Genomic DNA, 21662 nt, shown 5'->3' on the forward strand with positions numbered 1-21662 from the left:
CTTGTCACCCAGTCGTCATTATTGATTCACGCAGGACCATTATTTGCATCTCATTTGCATGTTGTCAGTGTTCCTGCTTGGCCTCCGGAAATCCCGAGAAATACGGCGTCTTGAGCGGAACCGACGGAAGCTTCCTGAATGACGTTAATGACGAATGTGTACTTGATTGTAATTGGCACTAAATGCGAGTGGTAAGCTGTGAAAGCAACCTCGCCCCCAAGAGATTGAAGGGAGGCTCCTTGAAAGAATAGCGGCTTATTACGTTGAGCCCTCACAAATGTAATGATATTCAAATGAGCGGGATAATATTATGTCTGTGGGGAAGCGTGTGCACGCCATCCAATTGGATATTAATTAAATCCAGAGTATTTAATAATGAACGAGCAGACCGAGCTGCTCGGTTTGCGGTTCGGCGCAGGAAGTGATGGCCGAAGATGAAAGGCGGCTATTTGCACAGGAGGAGCAGCAACACTGTTTTTTTTTTTTTTTTTGTGCAGTCGATATTTATTTTTGCGTGACCAAGTTTTTGTTCGGCCTTTTTTTGATGTTGTTTTGTCGTGAGTAATAGAATGAAAGTGTAAATGTATCATTTATTTATTGTCAGTGAATTTAGACTGAATAGTTGACTCAAGTATTATGATATATTGAAAAAAAATGCATAATGTATAGTTAAATTTTTATTTTTATTCATTTACTTCATAAGTTCCAACTACTTGACGCAACTTTGTGTGTTTATTAATATAATTATATATTTCATAATTATGTTGCTCAAGAGTTATTAGTAGCAAGACTCAACACACTTATTATTTTTTTATAATGCTATATTATATTGTACATTATGCAAGTATATTGTACATTATGTATTATACATGATATATAATGTATTTCTTCGTTAAATATAAATCAATTACACTAGTCAACAGCAACGTTTTAATCAGGGATGATTTTGTGTCTTTTTGATGCTGATTTCTAAAATGTCTACTTTTTTCCAGCACATCAAATTTTTTAAATACTTTAATTTTTTTTGTTTTTAAAATATTATTTATAAAAGCTTGTGCAATACAAATCTTACTGTGTTGTAGTTGACAGCAATGATGTTTCGGGAAAAAAAACAAAAAATATCACCCCAAACCAAACATTTCATTCATAAATATTACCAAAATATACTTTATTTTTATATTATTATTAATATCAATATTTTGAAGAGCTGATGTGCTACAGAAAATTTTTGAATCAGCACAAAAAATCATCTACAGCCATCTCTGATTTAAAATTTTAGTAAATATTTGTTGACCAGTGTTTATTTATAAAAAGAAATGCCCTTGTGTTATTGTTGTTACTATTATCATTATTATTGTTGTCATGATCCTGATGATGATGATAATCCCATCAAAGTTGTTGTGCGTGTAGCCATGTACAGTGCGCCTGCATGCCGTGCTGCACCATGGCCTCGTGTCGATCGCTCATCAATCACAACGCGTCCAACGTTGGTAAATCCTACCGCTGCTCTCCCGCGGGCATCATTTCAACGGGCTCTTTGTCTTTTTGTCCCGTGGCAGTGCGCCGGGTGCCGCCGCGCTTCTCCATCCCGCCCACGGACAACGAGATCATGCCGGGCGGCAGCGTGAACATCACCTGCGTGGCGGTGGGCTCGCCCATGCCGTACGTCAAGTGGATGCTGGGCGCCGAGGACTTGACGCCCGAGGACGACATGCCCATCGGGCGCAACGTGCTGGAACTAACCGACGTGCGTCAGTCGGCCAACTACACTTGCGTGGCCATGTCCACATTGGGTGTTATTGAGGCTGTGGCGCAGATCACCGTCAAAGGTACTCGTCCTTGTGATTGTCACCATCACCTGCTACTAGTAATGATAACACTACTACCCATACCTGCCAAATGTTCAAGAAAATTAAAAATGATGGAAACATTTTGTATATATGTAGATACTTATGGATACTTTTTTGGTAGGTTTTGTTGAGCTGTAAGATATACCAACAAATTTTGAAAGTGGGACAAACAACTGGGGCTGCTTTGTTAAAATATTTTATGTAGGGGGCGCTGCTAAGCCAATTTTTAAAAATAACCAATCAAATGCTGATGTCAGGCCTGATGTGTTTGCCAAAAACCTTTTGCGCATATTTAGACCTTAAACATTTTTTTTTTTGCTTTCTTGAAGAACAGAGCGTTGCCACAGCAACAGCTTTTCGTAAAAACTCAAATTAGATCTAATTCTAGCTATTAAAAAAAAAGATCAACGAAAACTATAAATATTAAATACTACTGCGAACCACCGCCACCTGCTGCGACCACTTATAACGATAAAATCAATCATACTTGGGACTTACACCACAAACTAAACTGTTATTATTACCATCATTAATATTTATATTATTTTCTTATCTTAAGTGGTGTCAGTGTTAAAGATAGCAATGAATAAAAATATACCACTAGTCAGTCAAAGTAATGAAATAAGAGTTTGGGACTTATCTCACAGCTGGAAGCCAACACAAGAAGAAGGCCTGAGTGTTTGGCGTCCTCTGGAGGCCCGCCACTTGTTATCTGATCGTAATCATATCGGTGCGGCATGAGCGCGAGGACAATATGGCGAGCGTGCGCCGCCTCATGCACACGAGGGACACGCTTTTCTTGTTCTAGAGACATAACAGAGATATTAGTCACAATATAACAGCCTGACAGCGAGGGCCCCCTGTAGCATAGTTCAGACGGCGTATAAAGACAATCTATTGCTGGTATATTCCGCCGCGTGAGGAATTAAAGCCATAAATTCCGCCGCTAAATTATTCAAGTGATAAGCAGCTTGGTGTCGGAGATGAACAACGTGGAGCTTCGTATGCACAAGCGGCCGCGCTGGGATGGCCGTGTAAACAATATTTCCTTGTTATGTAGCGGTTCGTCGACCGGCTATATATCACGGTGTTTTGTAGCACGTATCTGCTTGTCTGTCAAAAAAATCGGCACTATATCACCGATATTTGCAGTTTATAGCAAATGTTTTTTAGTTTACTAGCTTTGTGGTTAATTTGAAAAAAAAATGTAGTAAAAATGAGTTCATGTACAATAAATGAAGTCATGAACATTTAAGTAGCATTTATGTTTCTTGACAGAAGAAAATCTTGACCATCCAGAAGAAGATAAAATTTCTCGATATGTTTCGGGAAGGACAGGCTTAACTTTTTGTCTTCTTACAACAAAACAACTCACTAAAACTCAATAACGTAGGGTGTACGAGGCCGAGTCGCGAAGTATGCCAATACCAGCCACCGATACTTAATGAAGAAAAAAAAAAGCCTGACCGAATAATTAATTCTTCCTTGCCAGAAGTTGCGTCCATTTGACAAATCGGTATCGCAGATTTTCACATATTCCAGAAATGATCAATATTGTAATTTTCCAGCATTGCCAAGGACTCCTGGCGTCCCGGTGGTCACCGAGCGTACCGCCACCAGCATCACCCTGACTTGGGATTCGGGAAATCCTGAACCGGTGTCGCACTACATAGTCCAGCATAAGTCCAAGTACTCTGAGGACTCGTACAAGGAGATTGACAGTGTGGCGACAACGCGCTACAGCGTGGGCGGCCTCAGCCCCTACTCGGACTACGAGTTCCGCGTGGTGGCCGTCAACAACATCGGCAGGGGCCCGCCCAGCGAGAGTGTGGAGGCCAAAACGGCCGAGCAGGCGCCCAGTACGGCGCCGCGCCGCGTTCGGGGACAAATGTTGAGTTCCACGACGGCCGCCATTAACTGGGAAGAACCGGAGGAACCCAACGGGCAGATTATGGGCTACCGAGTGTACTACACCCTGGACTCCAACCAGCACGTCAACCTGTGGGAGAAACAAATCGTCCGGGGGGTTAACTTTGTCACCATCCAAGGCCTCATCCCCAATAAAACATACTACATCAAGGTGCTGGCCTTCACCTCGGTCGGCGACGGGCCTCTCTCTCCTGATCTTCAGATCATCGCGAAAACGGGAGGTGAGCTGGCTTTCATCTCCTCATTGGCAAACAGACGTTTCCGAAAGTCGGTTCCAGTTGCGTCTCGGGGCTGTCAACAAAATTTAATCCGGAGAACTCCTAGAAGAAGAAATGCAAATAACTTGTTGTTGGAAAACATCTTCCGACTTAATTAGCTGCGATTTCTAGCTACGACTATTTTGGATGACAACATAAGCCGTCTCTTAAAAACCACCGCGGCTCAATATGTCAACATCTTTTCATTCTGATGCCTAGTTCCTTCCCAACCAACGGACTTCAAGGGCGAGGCCAAGTCGGAAACCAGCATTTTGTTGTCGTGGGTCGCGCCGGTCCAGACAGGACAGGAGAACCAAATCACGGGATACGACCTCTTATACAAGAAGAGGGACGATAAAGACGAGGTAACACACTTCAACTTTGACCCTTGAATCCTCACCAACTTGACAATCCCTTGTCTTTTTCAGAGGCGAATTAGCTTCGAGCCCACCTCCACGTACCTCATGAAGGACTTGAAGCCCTTCACCACATACGCCTTCCGCCTGGCGGCCCGTAGCAAGCATGGCGTCGGCGCGTACACCAGCGAGATCTCCGCAGAGACTCCGCAAACACGTAAGGTTTTCTTCCACATCCGCCGGGTGACGTCTCTAAAATGTCCAGTGGATACCAACACAGCTGGCCTTAACACCCTTGTGGGTCAAATATTAACAGTTTTTAATATTGTTCAAAACGCTAATCGGTGATCAGTGGATTATCGTATCAGAGAAAATAAACAGGAGCGTTAATGCACCAGCTGGTCGGAAAAAGTCTGCATTTAAAAACTCGGTGTCATAGGAAGGGCTTTTCTAGCTGTAAATAATGTGGACTGAGCAGACGAGGTTGAAGAGGGCTTCACTCAAGCGTCTTTAAAGCCAAAGGCCTCTTCTTGGCCTTTAGTAAGCCTTCTCTTGACCTTGCATGCCAAAAAACTAAATGGGATGAGCTTTCTGTGAAGCCCAGAAGCAAGTCTGCGGATATTAAAGGGGGACATGTTATTTCAAATTGATTTTTTCTGTAAATATCTTTTCTGAGCTCCTTTACAAAAACAAAATGTCTGACAATGAATTTAGCTATTTGGTGATGTACGTAACTTACGGTAATTGTAGATCGTACCACCCACATGCCAATTATTATTATTTTGATTACCGTATTTTCCGGACTATAAGGCACACTTAAAAAGCTAAAATTTTCTCAAAAGCCGACAGTGCGCCTTATAGTTCAGTGCGCCTTATATATGGACCAAATTCTTAAATTTAAACTGGCCCGAAGCATTGTGTCATGAAATCAATCATAAGTGGTCTGCTGAAGACTATGAATCATGAATCAAAAAGACTATGGATCATTATTTTGTGATTATAAAGTAATTTGTTGCGTCTGAATTTGAAATAAAAAAGATAAAATGGAGAATGATTTGATTTGGATTAAAAGTCTGACATGATGCATTAATGGTGCGCCTTATAGTCCGGTGCGCCTTATATAAGGAAAAAAAATTTAAATGGGCCATTATTGCCTTGTTGATGACCTTCACATAACGTCATGGTAGCAAAACCCTTTCTGGTCTAGAAGGAGTGGTGTAAGCAGTGGCTCATTTGCATGAGACACGCCCACCCAAGAAGTGTGTTCCAAACATATTAAGACAGACGTTTGAAATTCTAAGAAAATGCTTAATATGCCTCCTTTAAAAAGGCCAGCAAATAAATCAAAGACTAAAAATAACGGCCTCACAGAAAGTTGTGTCAATAGTTATGTGACGTTTTATTTTCTGGAGTTATCTGGCGTAAATGTGAGGTCTGTAAAAGACAAGCTAGCAGCTAGCAGGTAGGTATTAAACACTCGTGGTTAGATTGTGCGGTCGGATGCATGCTAATGTTTGAGAATCTACTAAACAGTCATGTCTCCTTGGGAAGCTTCTTTGTCGTACAATCAGGCTTTTACCACAAACCAACAGGCTTCGGAAAGGTTGGTGACGAATGCAGTTTTCTCCTTTACAAACCCATTGAACGCATCAACCTTTATGTTTTTGGATTGATGGTAACTGCTTGCCAAATTTGCATTGACCAAGAAGATCATAGTTGATTGTCAAACAGTTATGGGTTAGGTGATGTTATCGTACGTAGGTAACTTACACAAGGCACAGCTGTCCTCTTTCCAACCGACACCCTTCCATTCATCATCAGTTTTGTGTTAACATTTTTTTGGTTCACTTCCATCTTTCATTGTGCTTTGTCCTCATTTTCCTTTATTTTCCTTTTTTTTTCCTCCATTGGATATTTCGACAATCACCACCACTATCAAAAACCCAAAATGAAAACAAACAATGGCCTCGCCAAACAACAACTGGGTTTAAACCGCACCAAGCAGAACCCTCTGGCCCGCCCACGGAGGTCAGGTGCTCTAGTCCCACTTCCACGAGCATCCTGGTAAGTTGGAGGGCGCCCCCGATGGAATCGCAGAACGGGATCATAACCCGATACAGCATCGAATACGCCGCCATCGAAGGGGAGGACACCTCCACGAGACAGATTCTGGACATCCCCCCGGAGAGCTCGCAGTACCTTTTGGAACACTTGGAAAAATGGACAGAATACCACGTGACAGTCACTGCTCACACGGACGTCGGAGCCGGGCCGCAAAGTACGCCGCAACTGGTCCGCACAGAGGAGGACGGTATGTGTTCCTCAGTTCCAAAGCCTCGCCATGACAACAGTTACTAATAATCCCTTCCGCCTGCTTCTAACAAGACTCTTTGGACTTTTGATCGACTTTTTGGCCAACATTTTTGGCTCGATTTCAACACATGGTACATTGACTTCCTTTTTTTTGGAAGATTGGACAGTGGGATTTTTTCTTTTTAATTTTTTTTACAGAAAACCTTTTTTTACTGTTTTTCAGCTGTGATGTGTTAGAATCATTTTTTATTATCATACAGTTTTTGCTTGCTTCATAGCCAAAAATTCTTGTTGCGCTTCAAGCTTTGATCCGCTTGAAGCCACTCTTTTGGCTCCACATGTTTTTCCCACTCTACCCATTTTTAATGTTTTACAATTAGGTCAGTCGCCAGACCTATTTTTGCTACCCCTTTTACCATTGTTGAAATATTATCGCTGCAATTTTGTGATTTTCAATCTTTTTTTTTTTTTGCGTGGGTCACTATTTTGCACAACGGAAGAAGATTCTAAACCGCGAGCGAAGAGGTTGACTGTTATGTTGACCTTTTTTTTTTCCCCTCATTCTATCCCATGATGTCCCCCCAGTTCCTAGCGGGCCACCTCGTAAAGTCGAGGTGGAAGCTGTCAACTCGTCGTCAATTAAAGTCATCTGGCGCTCGCCGATGCCCACCAAGCAACATGGGCAGATCCGAGGTTACCAGGTGCACTATGTCAGGATGCTTAATGGGGAGCCCACGGGACAGCCCGCCATCAAGGATATCCTGATTGATGATGCCCAGGTACCTCCATCCTCCTACACCAAACCAAATATTCTTTGCTAGACCTTCTTTACAGTCACCAACATTTAGTATGGGAAAAACACCAATTACAAATCATATGACGTAGATGACAACAGTAATGATTATTGGCTTTATGTGTTGTCTCTTTCCCTAAACCTAATCAGTGGGAATATGATGATTCAACCGATCATGTGAGTAGTGCAACCAGATTTGAGTTTTGTCCCCCACCCCACCCCTCACTGTCGTCCTCAGCATGAATGGCATGTGACTTTTGTACAGTTTATCAATAGCCAGCTGTAATGTTAAGACCCAACCATCCCTATCCTTGTCCAATGAAGCACGCCCCCAGCTTGCGAGAATGTGCCTGTTCTGTGTACATAAATACCCACGGATTGCCTGGACCTCATTGAAGTCTCTCGTCTCAACAGGAAATGGTCATCTCAGAGCTGCTGGCCGAGACCACGTATTCTGTTACCGTGGGGGCCTATACCACAAAGGGCGACGGTGCACGCAGCAAGCCCAAACTGGTTACGACCACTGGCGCAGGTACGTTTGGTCATTCTTGTGAAGGTATGCCAGAAAGTCACTTTACAATTATCGACCGTTCCGCCCATAGTGTTTGGTATCATGATCGATTAACCTGATTTCTTTGTTGTGCTAGGGTACATGTTTGTAAGTTATTGCCATTCCGAATGAGCTGTAATTTTGCTCTTCTCTCTACTGATCACCATAGTTCCTGATAAACCTCGGCTAATGGTCAGTCCCACCAACATGGGCACGGCTCTCCTCCAGTGGCATCCCCCAGCGGTCACCCACGGACCTCTGCAAGGTTACCGCCTCCGCTTCGGCCGCAAAGACCAGGAACCGTTGACAGTCATCGAGTTCCCCGAGCGGGATAACCACTACACCACCAGGGAAATCCATAAAGGCGCCTCGTACACGTTCCGGCTTTCGGCACGCAATAAGGTGGGCTTTGGCGAAGAAACGGTCAAGGAAGTGACCACTAACGAGGACGTGCCGAGCGGCTACCCCCAGTGGATCACGGCCGACGCCGCCACCACATCCACCATTCAGGTCAGCTGGCAAGAGGTGCTGCTGGCCGAGCGAAACGGCCAAATCGTCAAGTACGCGCTGCAGTACAAGGACATCAACAGCCCGCGCAGTCCCTCGGAACTCTTCATCACCGCCCCTGAATCCACAGTGGTCTTGGACGGCCTTAAGACAGATACCACTTACGATATTAAAATGTGTGCCTTCACCAGCAAGGGTTCTGGTCCCTATAGCCCAAGTGTCCAAATCAGGACACAGCCTTTGGATCAAGGTATGACCAGTCCCTCAGCCATCTTTGCTCTTGCTTGCTATTTCCCCTATGCAGCTAACAACAAGCTCCACAAGGCAGAGCGTAACCACAAGAAGGTATTAAGAAGTAGTCGTCATACCCTTCGAGCTATTTATTACCTCCCATGTGTTTGTGTCTTAAAAGTCAGTCATTACATGTAAAAGTCGGTGTTAAGGTAAGAGGACAGTGTTCAGGGTACAGTAGTCCGCTTTTGGGGGTGTTCGGAAGGTAAGTCTTAGCATGGCGGTAAGCAAGAAGAGGGTGTCTCGTGTCTAAATCAGCTCCCCCCCTTTCTTTTAGCAGTGTTTGCAAAAAATTTCCATGTGAGAGCTGCCATGAAGACATCCGTGCTGCTGACGTGGGAGATCCCTGACACCTACAACGCCGCTCAGCCTTTCACGGTGAGTTATGTGTTTCGGTAAAGCCCATGGATGTACCATATTTTCCGCACTATAAGGCGCACCTAAAAACCTCCAATTTTCTCAAAAGCCGACAGTGCGCCTTATAATCCGGTGCGCCTTATATATGGACCAATATTGAGCCACTACGGCAGGCGTGTCCAAATATATGGACTTATATATGGACAAAGTTTTAAAATGGGCCATTCATTGAAGGTGCGCCTTATAATCCAGTGCGCCTTATAGTGTGGAAAATACGGTACCTTCGACCCAAGGTGACAGTTCTGCGGTAGTAATGAACAAGCCTACTGTTCCAACCTAAAGACTGGAAGAACTTGAAAGATAAATACTATCATAAAATACATCCCGCAAGGGTTCCTGGTAAAGAATTCAGAGCGTGTTTTCAAATAGTAAAATCACCCGGTTTTGCATCCAGATCCTGTATGACGACGGACAAAGCGTAGAGGTGGACGGCAAGCTGACCCAGAAGCTGATCACGGGGCTTCAGCCGGAGACGCAGTACTCCTTCTTGTTGACCAACCGCGGCAACAGTGCCGGCGGTCTTCAGCACCGCGTGGCCACCATGACTGCGCCAGACATCCTCCGCACCAAGCCCTACCTGATCGGCAAGACCAACTCGGACGGCATGGTGACGGTGAAGCTCCCTTCGGTGCAGACATCCGAAAAAGTCCGGTAAGTCGTTGCCACTGGGAAGTACGGATTTCCCGAATGTTTTTTTTTTTTTTATTGCCGCAAAGACGAATGGACTGCCTAATGATAGGTGTGCCACATGTGCGCCATTCACTTTTCACCTCAAGGAAAACCAAATGGAATTGATTGTGATTGAATGTTGTGAGGTTTGCTGCTGACATTTAGTGGTGGGAGGGTTGAAGCATCGAGGATATAATAGTTTTAAATTTTTTTCTTACTTTTCCCCCCAGTGCAGTTAGATTTAATTCGTAATTTGTTTTTTAATTGTATTTAACTTTTCCTGATCCAAACCAGATGTCTTGCTCTTTCCAGGGTGTATTAGTAAATACTTTTTTATTTAATTTAATTGTTATATTTTATTACTTTTCCTGATCTTAACCAGACATATTGCTCTTTCCAGGGCATTTTAGTAAATATTTTTTTTATTTTTTTTTATATTTTATTACTTTTCCTGATCTGAACCAGACGTCTTGCTCTTTCCAGGGCGTATTACATCGTAGTGGTGCCCCTGAAGAAGCAACGTAGCGGCAAGTTCCTCAAACCCTGGGACAATCCAGACGAGATGAATTTAGAGGAGGTAGGCAGGCCACTGACGCACACATTTCTCTTCAAAAGCCTTCACATGCAAATGAGGACGTGAAGTAGCCGTTCAAGTGCACGTTCAAGTCCTCGTCCTCTATGCCGCCGTTGCAATTACATGAAGAGTCGCCGGCGAGTTTCCAATCCCGGGGCAAGGCTATGGACTTGCAACACACTCACTGACTTTTATATTTAGCCCATTTCAAGAGCTTTGCTACAAGATTCCGAAGCCGTGCCTCATATTTTCACTGCGGCACGAGGATATATCATACGGAGGGATAGCTGAAAGCGAGCGCGCACCCCATTCCATCTGGCATTGGCTTTTACAGCTCGAGCCTCGGGGCCCCGTGTCTGGAGCCTTGACCGATTGCCCAAAAAAAGTCGCCGCGCTGTCAGAATTTATTTGTTTGTCAATACTGGCACTCACCTTTTCACAACTTTTCCCAAGGGCAACTAGATTCCGTCGCTGTTGACAGCGGAGATGATTGAAGACATTATCGGGCGGCACCAACAGCCCCGCAGCCAAAACAGAGCAAAAGACGCACACACAAACAGTTTAATGTGAATGACAGGCGCATCCATTGTTGGCGCACGTGCACGCTGATGATCCGTGCACCCGAGTCGCAGATGTGAATCTACATCTAGGATGACTTGACGGGACTGATTAGCATAATTAGCATTCTCATGCCAAATAATGGATTTTAGCTCAGTGCGATTTTGATGCAGAAAATTCATTTGTTGAAAAAATACATACGGACGAATTTTGGGGAAAAGCCATACCATGTTTATTCAAATATTTGGTAAATTATTTTTATTAATTCCCTTATGACGATGTAGATTGGGATTGGAAATAATCAATAATAATCAGTAATGAAGTTTTTGTGACAAAATTATTTTCAATTGAATGCATTGCATGCTAGTCAAATTGAATCTACTGTAGATAAAACTTGTAAAATATTTTTTTGTATGAAAGATTTTTTTTTTAGATGGCTCCTTTTTCTTTTCTTCTCTTTGCTATATATTTTTAAATGTGCAACTACTTGCTTTAGGGTTACAAACTTCACTTACACATAGTACGTAAAATATTAAATCTATTGACACCGCAAGGAATGAATGTATAATTTCTTCACTCTTTTCTTGCAAAATGTATTTACTTTAGATTTTTCATGTCATAGACAGTTTACACTTTATTTCACCTCAATTAAACTCACATAGCACAGATAAATCAAGCATTTCATCTCCATCTTACATAACGGAGGGTTTAATAATGGCGAGGCATAATTGCAGTTTGAGTTGACGTCGTCACTGTTGATGCCGTTACACTGTTTCATCTGCTTGTCTTTGCTACCAAAAGAGGAGATAAGTCAGATCTGTCAATGCTCTGCCTTCCGCTATCGGCGTTTTCAGCTTGTGCACAAGAAAGAAAAAAAAAAAATGAAATCTTGACAGGCAGATACGGTTTGTTGTGGTTTTCATGTGTTTGCTGCTGCACCCCCCCACCCCCCACCCCCCCATCTTATCATGTGCCTCTCTTGCTCCCGCACACACTGTAGCTGCTGAAGGAGATAAACCGCACGAGCAGAGGCCTCCGACTCCGCAGGCAGGCGGAGCCCAAGGCGTACATCGCCGCCTACTTCCGAGACCTACCCAAAGACTTCACGCTGGGCGATGGAAAGTTTTACGGCGACTTTGAAAACAAGCAACTGCAAAACGGACAGGAGTACATCTTCTTTGTGCTCGCCGCTCTGGAAATATCCGACAACGTGAGGCGTTATCTGTTTATGTTTGAATACAGAGCCGGTGCGACAATCCACAAAGACCGCAGTGAATGGTGAAATCTGCCTAGCAACAAGTGACCAATTAGAACAATTCTTATACTTTGCCATGAAGCTGATTTGGTTTTTTTAACGCTTAGCCTCATTAGGGTCACAGGTGACCCGAAGCCACTGTTCTCGATATCTACGAGCATTACTATTTCAACGTGACGGACCGACCAGGTGGTCTTAATCTTCCCCGCGCTGTCAATAGACGTATAAAGTGGGCAGCCATTTGCTCCCGGTTAAACGTGTTAATTTGAGCCCTTCTAAGATTTGCAAAACTTGAGAAGCCCGAGGGCGAGAAGCCCCCGTAAGACCAGAGCTGATTACAAGACCACCTCGATAACGGGGCGTCTCTTTAATTACGTCCCGGCTGCCTTATCTCTTCAGCTGCAGCCTAAGTGTGTGTGTGTCTGTGTGTGTGTACGCCCCCGCATGTGTATAAATGAAAGCGCAAGAAAAGCGGCATGATTAAGTAGGCAAGATGATGGATGGGATGAGCTTGAGGGGTGTGTATACTTCCTGCCTCTTACACTTTTTCGCTCACCTTGAATGCAGGTAAAATGATAATGGCTCACCCAGAAAGATCTCCAATTTACTCTCTTATGCGTGTAGTTTCTTCCCAAAGGACAATTTTTTTCTTTATCTTCTGCTGGAGTATGAAATAGCTCAATCAAATAGCGGAGGGTCATCTTTGGAAAATTTGCATGGGAATAATTGGGCCGCTTCTGTTATTGCAGATTATAAATGTTCGGGATTGATGAAAAGTCCCGCCGCACAACATGGCGAAGCGACTACTGTTCAGAGTCAACCAGAAAAGCTAATAACGTTAAAGAAAACTTCTTAGCCCGAGCTCATCAATGAAATTGCTCATTAGCACCACTGAAGGTTTTGAGAGTGACTGCTGTTTTGGTTAGCAATGTTCCATGAACGTCATTTTTGCTAATTTTGCTCGGTCACTTGTAGCTTAGTAGATTTCATGTGGCCCAAACCTAAAAACAGTTTCTTCTAAATAAGTTGTACAATGTCCATCGTTTTAGATCATGTACGCCACAAGCCCGTACTCCGACCCGGTGGTTTCGGCCGACATCGACCCCCAGCCGATCATCGACGAGGAGGAGGGTCTCATCTGGGTGGTTGGCCCGGTGCTCGCCGTTGTCTTCATCATATGCATCGTCATCGCTATTCTGCTGTACAAGAGGTGAGCGCTACAACCACATAACACTCAACGTGACACGAACTAGCGATAGCAGTGTCAATGTTTTCAAAGAAAGTATGTCGACTCACCACTAGATGTCAAGTCGTTAATTGGGTTGTCATGTCTCATCGTACGATCTTGCTCAGTCTTACGATATCCTTTCAATAAATTCAACCAGCAATCAGGGAGCTAAATTATAAAGTTAACGTTGCTTGCCTGCCTTTGAGGGTTATTCAAATTTTCTGCAATTTTATGAAAAGCATAATCCTTAAATCCAGTGTCAATCATCTTTGGTGATTCATCCATACATGATTGAAAAGGTGGGTTGCCAGGTGGAATTCCCATTTTCAAATATAAACCAGCAAGTTAAAATCAACTCGGGTCTTTCATAAGTTTTAGCTAAGAATGTCCGAAAATTAACAAGTTTGACTCACATCATGTGACCAAGTCTCCATTTCTAGTAAGTCCCGTACCGACTATACTGCCAAATCTGAATACATGTTGCCCATCCTGATGAATCAATAAGGTTGCAGGAAAAGACAAAGAGTAATTAGAAGCCAGGAGATGACTTTTATGCTCCAACAAGAAGCAATCAGCTGAAAACTCTCGAATGTTTGAATCTTGCTTGCACCTGGCGTTCTCCGTGTTGTTTGAAATGGAGCCCGCGGCTGCAGAACCAAGCAACAGCTCTCAAGCGAGTCCTCACAAAAAAACAAAAAAACAAGACTGAGATATGATTGCTCTCACTATTTATTCCTGTGTATCTCACTTTATGGAGCCAAAACTCTTACCAGCTCATGTTTGTTTCGATATTTCTCTTCTTGCCGACCAATGGAACAGCAAACCCGACAGGTAAGAGAGCCAGAGAAGCAAAAACTTGCTTGCCCTTTCGAAAGAAATAAACCAATGACACGAGCACAGAGCTGAATCAAAGTCCTGCTCCACAGTTTGCACTGCAAAAATGGTCAACCCTCGTTTGTTTTTACCAAATCTTCTTTGCCTGAATAAAAATAAACTGTTCCCCGCTGCAGGAAAAGGGCTGAATCAGAAGCCAGGAAAGGTAGTCTCCCCAACAGCAAGGAGATGCCCTTGCATCACCCCACCGACCCCGTTGAGCTTCGCCGCCTCAACTTTCAGACACCCGGTGAGTGCTCGTCCGATTAAGTGAAATCGAGAAAAAATACTACCGGTTGCTGTGTCTACCTGACCTTTTGGCTAATACCGAGTGTTCTGCCTCAAGGAGTTTGGAAGTATCACACTGCCGCTGTGAATTTACTAGGTCCTCTCTTATCTTAACTGCACATACAATCACTAGATGTGAAGATCAGTACAAGGTGTCCTAGACTGAAGTTCTTGAAGGGATTAGTCTCCGTGACTCGGACTAAGGGTTCCTCTTGAATACTACGGACACTAACCTCTAATCTGGCTAGTGAGGTCAAGTGCAAGGTCTCGGATCCGAGCATGTTGTTTTCTCCGCAGAGACTCAGGTCTCATTGTTCGATGAAGGGCCGAACGGTACTCTGGGCATGTCTCATCCAAGTGGAAGCCTCAAGTTAGACTTGGGGAATGGTTCTGGAAAATATGGCTGTCCATTTTTGGGGGGACTGACTCACCAAAACTGGGAAAAGCATAGGGCAATTCTGGGATGCGCGATTAAGGATTTTAAACAAGTCGGGAATTTTTACATGGGCGGATCATGTGATACAAGGCCCTAAACGACTATCTCAACATTTCCATACAATTTCCTAAGGGAATTCCAGTTTTAAGACCGGCACCCGACATTGGAAGGGTGTTGGAGGTGTTGCAGGGATCAGCACTGATACTGATTCGAGTATGAGGCGTTTGGTAGCATCTCTGTATCGGAATAGCGTTTGGCGGCGTTTCGACTTGGGCGGACTACGGTTAATACGGTGAATGCAAATGAGACGCATTTACTCATTTGTTGCGATGGTGTTTTGGCTGCTGCATGGAATCATCCGACGCCCATTTATCAACCGGGACGACTTTTTCTGGCGCCGGCTGCTTTAGAACACGTGAGCCACAACCAATAATGTTGCTTTATCAAAGCGCCATCTTCCACATCAACTCATATGAAAGGGTGATGAATTATCCCCGCAGGCTCATTTGGAGAAAAAAAAAGATGTTGCATATTTATGAAAGCTCTTTTCAGACCATTACGTTTTTTCTTCTTCTGGCTTCGAGTGATCCCGTCCATCCACTATTCAAGTCTCCTTCTGGGCCAGACAATCTTTCTGGCTCTTCTGAAAAGTACAGGACATACTTTTACTCCCACTGTCTGACAATACAAGACGACCTTTTTCCCTCCCCTTACCGCGCTGCCAACCCTCATTGGGCGTTTTCATCTTTTGAGGATGCTTGAGCGACCGACGGGAATGGTGCTTTCATTGTCAGCCGCTGGTGGAAATGGATTTTAAGTAGCAAGCTGCGATAGAAACACCCTTTCAGGGAGATGTGAGAGTGGATGGGAAAATGAGGCCCTGCTTCCATTAGCTAATGCCCACTTGTGCCGGCGACTCGAGGAGGGAACGAGCAGCGCCACTCGTGTCACGCAACATTGGCCAGAGGCTGGAGTGCAGTTTTCTACTTCCCATTGTGGCAAGTGTGGATGAGCCTCATCGCCTTGTGCCTGTATTCAAGTGTAAGCGTGTCAAGGTTGGGTAACTTTGAGTGGAAACTTTTGTCTTTTGTGCGTTACAATGAACTCCTGAACTCTGGATAAGTAGAATAGAATTTAAAGATAGTTTTGTAAACATTGTTTGTGGTCTATTTATGGTTTAAAACATGGGTGCCAAACTCAATTTTATCGCAGGCCACTATCATTTTGACTGAAAAACACAAATCACCTCATTGTACGGTATTTTTACAGAAGCACATTTGCAGCATTGGATTATTATAATTGAGAAACAAATTAATTTAAAATCAGGTGTCATTCAAATATTAATATTCTGTTAAATTAAAATACATTATTATTAAATAATGTGCAATTGTTTGTTAAGACAGGATTTGGTCAAATGAAATGTTTCAAGTGAAGACAAATTCATTTAGCAAGAAATTTAAAGTGGCTACATCAAATGATATAGCGGTCTAGACCGTGAGTTTGACACCTAAGATTTAAACTATAAATATAAACAATTATAAATATTTATATTACTCATGCTCGGTCCTAGTCCTTTGTGAATACGAAGAGTGTATTGTACCTAAAACGCCGGTGTTTGATTTGCGCTGCTACGATAGTTACTGCTTATGCCGCTGGCCTAGCTTAGCGTCTAGCATGACGTCACTAATAATTAACCCATTGAGCACACACGCAAATCATTCCACTGTCTTGACACCATGTTTGCACCAAGCGGTACGGTTTGCTCCGAGAACTTTTGGTATGCCAAAAATCTTGATCACTTGTTTAGCGCCGCTTGATGTAAACAGGGCTGTACACACTTCACATGGCCGCCATGATGGCGATATTTAACGACCATTTCCTCCACAGGTACGCGCTCGTCCGGTCACTCAAGTAGCCTCCATTTGTCAAGTTAGTTGGCCTCAATTACGCATTTGCCATGAATTATATCCCCACTTCCCCCTTCTTTCCCGCCTAGTCTCCTATCCCCATCTAATCCGCTTTGGTGTTAACGCCGTGTCATGGCAGGAGGCGAGAAAATGACAGGCGGGGAACATCAATCATCACTCCGAAGTAGAACTCTCTCTCTCTCTTAACATCTTTTCCTTCTCATGCTAACTTCCCAAGCTAGTTTTCTATGGGAATAACAACCCTTGTCTCTCCGTAGGGAGACACATTGGCCTCCATGTCGTCTCCATTCAAGCATGGCACACAAGCTAACCTAACTCGATCAAATCTTCCACCTCCACACTGCTCATGCTTATCTAATCAGTTTGCTTGCGCTTGGGTTCTGATTTTTTTTTTTGGTGGTGGGGGATTGTTTTGTTGTTGATATCCCAAAACGGAAGCATGGCAGACGACTGACCTGCGATTCTCTCCGACTGACAGGTATGGCGAGCCACCCCCCAATCCCCGTCATGGACCTGGCGGAGCATCTGGAGCACTTGAAAGCCAACGACAACCTCAAGTTTTCACAAGAGTATGAGGTGAGCGCTGATAAGAACCAATGAAAACACGTCCAGCGTTATTGCGTCATAGTTTAAACTGTAAATATAGTCCAAATCCCAAACGCTTTAATTTCAACATTATCTATAAAAGCGAATACTATACAGATTATTTGATGCTGAAAAAAAACAGAATAAGAATAATAATGTCATTTTTAGAGGTACAAAGAAATTGAAGATGTCGTTAAAAATTGTATTTATTTATTTTTTATTATTATACTGTCTCACTGACGGCCACTGTTGTTCTCCCGCCACAGTCCATCGACCCCGGGCAGCAGTTCACTTGGGAGCACTCCAACTTAGAGGTCAACAAACCAAAGAACCGCTACGCCAACGTGATCGCCTACGACCACTCGCGAGTCTTGCTCTGCGCCATTGACGGTATAATACACCTTTCCTCCGTCTTGCTTCATCACACCGTGACCACACTGTACTCCCCCCTCCCACCCCGCCTTCTCCGTCCTCACACCAACATGTCATTTGCTTTCATGCTGTGGGTGCTCGCGGGGAAATAGATGGCTTTTTGAAATAGGCAATTTCCCCCCCCACACACACACCTCTCTGAGCGCGCCACTCCAGTCCGATTGAACAATCACCTGCAAAAACCTGAGAGATGCCAGTAAGTTGTATTTCTCCGTGGCGCCGCGCCGTGATTATTTTTGATCCGCGCCCGGGTTTCACATTAAGTCTCTGCAGGCGCATTGAACGAGAACTAAGGAGGCGAAATATGCATATGTAGATGCCGTGTGCAACTCAAGCGTAAAGCAGTTGCAACATGCATCACATGCTCAACGAGGACGTTTCCATAACAAATGTAGAACATGGAAAAATGTCTTGAACAGAATGCTAATCGCAAAAATCATTATAGGCTAATGCGTAACAAGAGAAATGTCCCTCGCACATGCGTGACAGCCATTTTTCTCAACGCAGACAAATTCAATAAATTTTTATTACGGTGTTTAGATAAACTAGAAACTCGGGTCAGAGTTGCTTCAAAGCAATCCTTCGTCGTTAAAGGAAAGTCAAAACAATCTGAAATTGGCATATTTACTTAACAGTGTTTTTTTCTTAGTCTACAAAGTATTTATTCTCCATAAATACCTTTACTCGCCTAAGGGAGGCGCCATTCTTGAGCTGCAAGAATATGATGTATATTTGCCCACCTTAGCAGCACACCGTTTTTGTTCCACTCTGAATTTCCGAATGGCAAATTTGAACAACTCACTGATTTTCCGATCGTCTGGGGTGAACCGATGCTTGCTCTGAGCGTATTTTTGAACGCACCATTGGTTTGGTCCACATGTACCAGAAAGAACGTGAAAGACATTGACGTCTTTTTCCATCAATGTGATAAAAATGCCCAACATGGCGCCCCCCTGAGGTTGATAAATTCTTGTTTTACTCTCTTATATATATATATATATATATTTTTACTGTTGCTTACAGTGTATTCCAAAAACAAATTCCTTCGGGTTGACTTCTGCTTTAATACTGTGTAATGGCGTTTCAATCAGTTACGTTGTTTTTCTCCTCCAGCTCATAAGCAGACAGAACGAATGACATAATGAATGCAAATCCTGACTGGCAGACGGCATAAATGCGTCCGCTCGCATAAATAAACATCTATTCAGTGCTATTAAGCAAAAAAGAAAAAAAAATCATGTCTTTTTGTCTTTTCAATTGGAAATTACAGCGGGCTTAATTGTGTCTTATCTTTTGTCCGTCACTGAATTTGCGTGGACAGCAAACACAGTGAGAGCAAGGGGGGGGGAGAGAGAGAAGGGGGGGGGGGGGGGGGGGGGGGGGGCGTCAACATCACGCAGACATGTGGTTTTCACGTTATACTTTTTGTCTATCCATGATAAGTTACCTGGGAGGAAAGAAAGCCCGGAATGGAGAATGAAGGAGGAGCTGGGGAGCGAGGGGTGGGTTGGGGAGGCGGTTGGGGGGGGGGGTTCTCTGAGACGTGGCGTCCATGCAGATGAGACTTATCTTGGTGGAGCATGTGTGCGCCGAGCCCCGAAACTGCCAGTCCTGAAGCATTGACTGGCTGTCAGCTCTGTCTCTTTGCGCTGGATTAGGAAGGAAAAAAAACTGTGCCTTTCATTTAAAATAAGCAAGAGGAGGGAGGAAGAGAGGGAGGCTTGTTTTCCTGCACAGCAATTTTGCCACTTCTACAGTTGGGAGAATAAAAAAAAAAAAAAAAAAAATGTATAGCCACATTAGGTGCACATCCAAATAGCGTCATTTCTACTGGAGGTGCTATTTGTCAATCTTACTTTAGATGGGCAATGACTTCAATGTTTTTATTTGGTGGAAAAATGTACATTATATTATTAATTTTAGATATTTGATGGATAATTGTTAAAATCACACTGAAAATGGTATGATAAATCCTGATGAATTGTATCCTTTTTTCTTTCATTTTGCAATTTTTTTACTCTATTTTATTATAAATAAATAAATAAGATTATTTCGCATAATAATAATGAAGAAAATGTGGATTTTTTTAAAAATATATATTTTATTTTTTTATTTATATTTTTCATTGTGTATTATAAACAGTATATAGTATTATTTTTTAAATATCATTGAAATTTCCACATTGAACTATTTTCATTGATCATCAAGGCATCCCGGGAAGCGACTACATCAACGCCAACTACGTGGACGGCTACCGAAAACAGAACGCATACATCGCCACGCAAGGCGCTCTGCCCGAAACATTCGGGGAATTCTGGCGAATGGTCTGGGAACAAAGGAGCGCCATTGTTGTCATGATGACCAAGTTGGAGGAACGATCCAGGGTAAGACAAAATCAAAATCCATACGGGGTGATCTGGTTCTACTTCCATAGAGTAATTTCTAATGTGAGGGCTTTAATGGCAGGTCAAATGTGACCAGTACTGGCCCAGCAGAGCCACGGAGACATATGGCCTCATTCAAGTGACTTTGTTGGACACGGTGGAATTGGCCACATACTGCGTCAGGACATTTGCACTTTTTAAAGTAAGTAAGAGGTCTGCCATTATTTGGGATTGGGCTCTCATGGACCTGCTGGCTTTTTGTAGAACGGCTCCAGCGAGAAGCGGGAGGTCCGGCAGTTCCAGTTCACGGCCTGGCCGGACCACGGGGTGCCTGAACACCCGACGCCGTTCCTGGCCTTCTTGAGACGGGTAAAGGCGTGCAACCCTCCGGACGCCGGGCCCATGGTGGTGCACTGCAGGTAGCAAATTCTTGTTCAAATGATAAAAATAACCTCAAGCATGAAATTGATTTTTTTTTCCACCTCTTAGTTTGCTGGAATGAATCTATGAATACGTATGACAGCGTACGAGGGGTTTTAATCATTTTAATGGATGAACTCATTAGCAAATAAAAGCTCTCAAATTCACTTTAATGGTAGGTGGGTGAAACCAGAAGTCTCATTGTGTGTAAAGCACACACAGACACACACACACACACACACACACTAACTCATTTTTCTATAGCCCTTGTCCTTATTAGCTTGCGCTGCCACTCACCACTAGCCAGTAGCAGCCATTTTTTTTTAACGTCTTAAATAATTTTTAATTTTTTTTCTTATTGTAAATATAAAGTGTATGATAACGGCATATAAAATAATGATGCAATTGAAACAGTTACATAAAATGTGTTCAAGATTTTAATGATGAAAGAAAAAAAAATTCAATGCAGATTAAATTGAATGCAACTGTAGTAAGGCAATGATTCTTTCAGCCACAAGAGGGAGTTGAATAAGTAAATTTGTGAATAGTAATTAGATGGAGGACCAGTTTATGGGGGCATGACTCGCATGTATAAGCTAATTTGGTCTTAAAGAAAATCCTCCATCCCACACAAGTCAACTCACTAAGTTTCTCAGCAAACCTTTTAACATTACGGTACAACGAGTTCTGGTGTCATTCCCTCGAGCTAACATCTCCCCCCACGCACTGCCACAAAGCGAGCGCAGATTTGCCGCTACGCTGCAAACAT

General features: G+C 43.4%; 1 protein-coding gene across 31 annotated transcripts in view; it reads left to right on the forward strand.

The window, feature by feature from the left end:
• Positions 1-21662, forward strand: part of LOC125977523 (receptor-type tyrosine-protein phosphatase delta) — a 196162-nt gene that overhangs the window by 167570 nt on the left and 6930 nt on the right. For 9 of the 31 annotated variants that reach the window (XM_068651443.1, XM_068651452.1, XM_068651447.1 and 6 more), the window contains 22 exons: positions 1560-1829; positions 3419-4000; positions 4256-4401; positions 4465-4609; positions 6398-6703; positions 7291-7484; positions 7649-7675; positions 7913-8030; positions 8218-8805; positions 9124-9224; positions 9658-9914; positions 10416-10509; positions 12065-12274; positions 13369-13529; positions 14367-14378; positions 14558-14670; positions 17032-17073; positions 17551-17648; positions 17924-18047; positions 20298-20473; positions 20556-20675; positions 20738-20892. In XM_068651443.1, the coding sequence (XP_068507544.1) occupies positions 1560-1829; positions 3419-4000; positions 4256-4401; positions 4465-4609; positions 6398-6703; positions 7291-7484; positions 7649-7675; positions 7913-8030; positions 8218-8805; positions 9124-9224; positions 9658-9914; positions 10416-10509; positions 12065-12274; positions 13369-13529; positions 14367-14378; positions 14558-14670; positions 17032-17073; positions 17551-17648; positions 17924-18047; positions 20298-20473; positions 20556-20675; positions 20738-20892 (4039 nt within the window). The remainder of the gene's footprint in view (positions 1-1559; positions 1830-3418; positions 4001-4255; positions 4402-4464; positions 4610-6397; positions 6704-7290; positions 7485-7648; positions 7676-7912; positions 8031-8217; positions 8806-9123; positions 9225-9657; positions 9915-10415; positions 10510-12064; positions 12275-13368; positions 13530-14366; positions 14379-14557; positions 14671-17031; positions 17074-17550; positions 17649-17923; positions 18048-20297; positions 20474-20555; positions 20676-20737; positions 20893-21662) is intronic. The other 22 variants (XM_068651472.1, XM_068651474.1, XM_068651481.1 and 19 more) reach the window with 12 other exon arrangements.

This window comes from Syngnathus scovelli, chromosome 1 (assembly GCF_024217435.2).
Source record: "Syngnathus scovelli strain Florida chromosome 1, RoL_Ssco_1.2, whole genome shotgun sequence".
Classification (NCBI taxonomy): Eukaryota; Metazoa; Chordata; class Actinopteri; order Syngnathiformes; family Syngnathidae; genus Syngnathus; species Syngnathus scovelli.